This window comes from Brassica oleracea, chromosome C4 (genome assembly GCF_000695525.1).
Source record: "Brassica oleracea var. oleracea cultivar TO1000 chromosome C4, BOL, whole genome shotgun sequence".
Lineage (NCBI taxonomy): Eukaryota > Viridiplantae > Streptophyta > Magnoliopsida > Brassicales > Brassicaceae > Brassica > Brassica oleracea.
Genome location: NC_027751.1, coordinates 509,783 through 514,429, shown reverse-complemented (window position 1 = coordinate 514,429; position 4,647 = coordinate 509,783). Strand labels below are relative to the sequence as shown.

General features: G+C 36.8%; 1 protein-coding gene across 1 annotated transcript in view; it reads left to right on the top strand.

The window, feature by feature from the left end:
• The first annotated feature begins 3,811 nt into the window (after positions 1 to 3,811).
• The window catches only part of LOC106337789, a 1,476-nt gene continuing 640 nt past the window's right edge, over positions 3,812 to 4,647 (top strand). Inside the window, exon 1 of the mRNA XM_013776908.1 lies at positions 3,812 to 4,357. Coding sequence (XP_013632362.1) covers positions 3,812 to 4,357 — 546 coding nt within the window. The remainder of the gene's footprint in view (positions 4,358 to 4,647) is intronic.

Below are 4,647 nucleotides of genomic sequence, written 5' to 3'. Positions count from 1 at the left end.
GTTAAGTCTCTTTTGCTTTAAATAGATATATTATGATACATGGTTTATAAATTTCTACAAAATATGTTCATTAGGTAATACATATTTGATTAACTGTTACAAGATATTGTATCACTTTTAAAATGGTTGGTAAGATGTTAAAAGTATCTATCGTTTGCTGACATATTGTTTGTTAAATGTTATAAATTAAGTTATCGGACTAATTACATTATTATCTGTTTAAATTATATATTATTTAAGGTTAACAATTATTGTATCTTATATAAACCTAAAAGTTACATCTAACATTATATTTTATATGATAAATAACATATAAAATTAAGTTCATTGTTTTTGTTATATGATAATAAATTTGATACTATTTTTTATTTTTTCACTGTAAATAAAAAGGAGATTAATAAAATATAATATTTTCCTTTTTAAAAAATCCTAACAAAAAGAAAATTTTGAAAACTAACAAGTTATTAATAATTTTAAAACAGAATTTGATGACAAGTATGATGCTAAAACTATTTCACTTACAAATATAAAAAACTAAGATGTTGTCATGATTGGTATTTATATGTGTTTGGTTATCCGAAAATCAAACACATGTTTGATATATATTTTCATGTTTGGTCATAAGTAGTAGATTATTATTATTGTCACTGTAAGTGACCTTTATATGTGTTTTGTTAAAATCTTATTACATTTTTTCGTTTATACCATGAAATATTTTTCCTACTTCATTTTTAATTAAGGTTTTATCATGGAAATGTATCATTAGGAAATAGGAAATTTTAAAAACTATGAAACATCAGATAAGTTTAATAAAACATTAAATTAGTACATAAAAGTGTATAATGCTGTCAGATAATTTTACAATTGTCTTCTGTTTCTAATTTTTGAAAAACTAAATTGCTAGAAAAAATAATTATTTATAGTAACTATTAAATAACTTTTAATAAAAAACTTTCATTCTATAAATACAAAATTTTTATACAATATTTTGTATATAATGATTTTAAGATAACATATTGGAGGCATTTTAAAAATAAATAAATAATAGATAGTTCTAAATATAAAAATTTAACATATGTTAACAATTTCTTTTTGTAAAAATTGTTACACAATTTACGAATTTTAATTCTTTTAAAAGGTGAATGATATTTTAATCACTTTAAACGGTGAATGGTATTTTATTTATTTATTTTAATAAAATTATTTTTCAAAATATATTAGTTTACCTATTTAAAATAATTTTATATGTAATTCATTCATTACTTTTTATATTTTAATATAATATATACTATACTTATAAAATTAGCATATAACTTTTTTTATAATAATTTTTTAATTAAATTAATTTATAAATAATATTATACTACTAATTACGAGATTAATCAGTGCATTAATTAAAATGTATTTAATTTAAAAAAAAATTGTTAGAATTTTTTCTCAACAGATTTTGTTATTACTAAAACTAGAATTTAAATTTACAGTTAAAAATGGTATTTCTCTTTTAATAAAGAAGATAAGCCTCACACAAAAACATGCAAAAATAATCCTAAGACTATAAATATTACTTTTATGTTTTTATTAAATTAAAATATAAAAAAACTGTTGCAACGTACATACTCATATCTAGATAATAAAATATATATCATTATAGTAATTATATCAATATAAACAAATGAAAATATATATCATTATAATAATTATATTCAATTTAAACTTTTAGGTATAGTGTGATAGTGCTCAAATTACCCTAATGAGTGACTTTACTCTCTTAAATAAGATGTTCAGTTGTAGTACTTAGGGATCGAATCCATAAAGAACTAGGGAACCAATAAATCTAGTCAGGTTAATTAAGCTAGGTTGATTATGGTTTAAATGAAACTAACAATTGTGAGCAAGGTAGTTGCTAAAGTAATTTAGAATGGGTTTTAAACAGTAAGATGAAATAGCTAGAATTATGATTTTCATTCAGGTAATCAGGATTATAATCTTATAGATGCCTATCAGTTGCATGCGTGATACTAAGGGGATTCAAATCCGACCGACCACATGACTGCATTCAACATCGCTATGGGTCGGAACCACTTTTCCAACGAAGAGAGGGACGCGGGTCTCTGCCAACTCTTCGGCGAGTCTCTCTCCGGACCGGCCCTATGTTGGTTGTCGAACTTAAAGGAAGGTTCGATTGACAGCTTCCATGACCTATCTGCGTCTTTCCTCAAAAACTACATCATATGGTCCCATCAAGGAGCATCCATGGCCGACCTATGGAAGTTATCTGAGTCATCAATCGAAAGCCTCAAGGACTTCATGGAGAAGTTCAAAGGAGTACTATCCAAAGTCCATGTTCCTGATCACACCACCGTTGAAGCCTTGACCAACGCTCTCTGGATACTCCAAGTTTCGCGACTCCCCTCCAGCAGATGATGGCGACCGATCGAACACGACGAGGATTCGACCTCCGATGAGGATAAGCCAAAGTCTCGGCGTAGGATTTTCACAATCCGAACCGCACCATCTCCCACCCCGTCCACAACGGAAAAGCCGAAGGACGACCTACGACAATCGGTCAACCAAAAATCAGAAGGAACAGACCGACCGATCTAAGGCGGAGCCTGAGCCAATTGTCCCGTATCAACGCAAGCCTCAAGATCTGCGTACGTGTCTTGACTCTCTCAGAGCCGAGCGAACGACACGAATGGGGAAGGTACATCAAGAGCAACCACAACGTTTGATCGTGATCATGGGAGGCTGCCCTCCTTGCAATGATTCCGTCAGGTCTGTGAAAGAATTCCGTCGGAAGGCAATCACAGCTAAATGCTGGTCTACCACCCCCGATACTCTGCCCCAAATCACCTTCTACGCCGAAGACGCCGTAGGCGTCCATATGCCGCACAACGATTTGCTCCTCGTCAACATCAGCATTAGCGACTGCACGGTGACCAAAGTTCTGGTGGATACATGCAGTTCGGTCGACTTCATCTTTAAAGATACACTTGTCAAGATGGGAGTCAGCCTCGATAAAATGAAACCCTCCAGACGATCGTTATTTGGCTTTAACTTATCATCCGAGACCGTTACTGGGACGATCCGTTTGCGTGTCTACGTCTAAGACATTACAAAAACCGTCAAATTCTCTGTTATCGACGTATGAGCTCCTTACAATGCAATCTTGGGCACACCTTGGATCCACGCTATGAAGGTTATCCCTTCTACCTATCACCAGTGCATCAAATTCCCCGGAAACAACGAACGGATCATCACTCTTCGTGGCGACCAGGCCGCCGCCCGTGATCTCCTCGTCGCTGAGGTGAAAACCAAAGAGCATCTTGCCATGTCAATACGGTCGCCACACCGGACGAAACGAAAGACGAGATTGTTTCTTTCCTTAAGGACAATGCTTCAACGTTTGCTTGGTCAACTGCTGATATGAAGGGCATCGACCCCAACATCACAACTCACGAGCTTAACATCGACCCCACGTTCAAATTTGTTCGTCAAAAGCGACGAAAGCTCAGACCTGAACGATCGAAGGTCGTCAATGATGAGGTCGAGCGATTGCTCGGCGCAGGATCAAACACCAAAGTGAAGAATCCCGAATGGTTGGCAAACCCGGCCGTAGTCAAGAAAAAGAATGGCAAATGGAGGTCTGCGTCGACTTTACCGATCTCAACAAAGCATGCCCAAAAAACAGCTTTCCTCTCCCTCATGTCGATCGACTGGTCGAATCAACGTCCGGAAACAAGCTGTTAACGTTTATGGAAGCTTTCTCAGGCTACAACCAGATACTGATGCACCCAGACGATCACGAAAAATGGCGTTCATCACTGACCGTGGGACGTATTGCTACAAAGTAATGCCGTTCGGTCTCAAGAACGCAGGCGCGACTTATCAACGCCTTGTCAACAAAATGTTCGCTGAGCGATTGGGAGTAACAATGGAAGTATACATCCATGATATGTTGGTCAAATCCAAAATGGCAGCCGACCATATCGACCATCTTAAAGACTGTTTCCTCGTCTTGAACAAATACGACATGAAACTCAACCCCACGAAGTGCACTTTTGGCGTTACGCCAGGCGAATTCCTTGGTTATACAGTCACGCAACGAGGGATCGAAGCAAACCCAAAGCAGATATCCACTATCCTGGACCTCCCTAGTCCTCGCGAGGTGCAACGGTTGACCGGACGCATAGACGCTCTCAACTGGTTTATCTCGCGATCAACGATAAGTGCCTCCCTTTCAACGACCTGTTGCTGGGCAATAAGAAATTTATTTGGGACGAGCGTTGTGAAGAAGCATTCGAACAGCTCAAACACTACCTTACTACGCCACTCGTTTTGGCAAAACCTGAGAAAGGTGACACTTTGTACCTTTACATTGCGGTATCTGATGCGGTCGTGAGTAACGTGCTCGACAAAGAAGAACGAGGAGAGCAACGCCCGATATTCTACACCAGCCAGAGCATGACCGACGCGGAAACACGGTACTCGACGCTCAAAAAAATGGCACTCGCCGTTATGACTTCGGCGAGAAAGCTCCGACCGTACTTCCACTCTCATTCGATCGTTGTCCTGACCAATCTACCACTGCGAACCATCATGCAAAACGCCAAATCATTCGGGCAGACTCTCAAAATGGGCAATCGA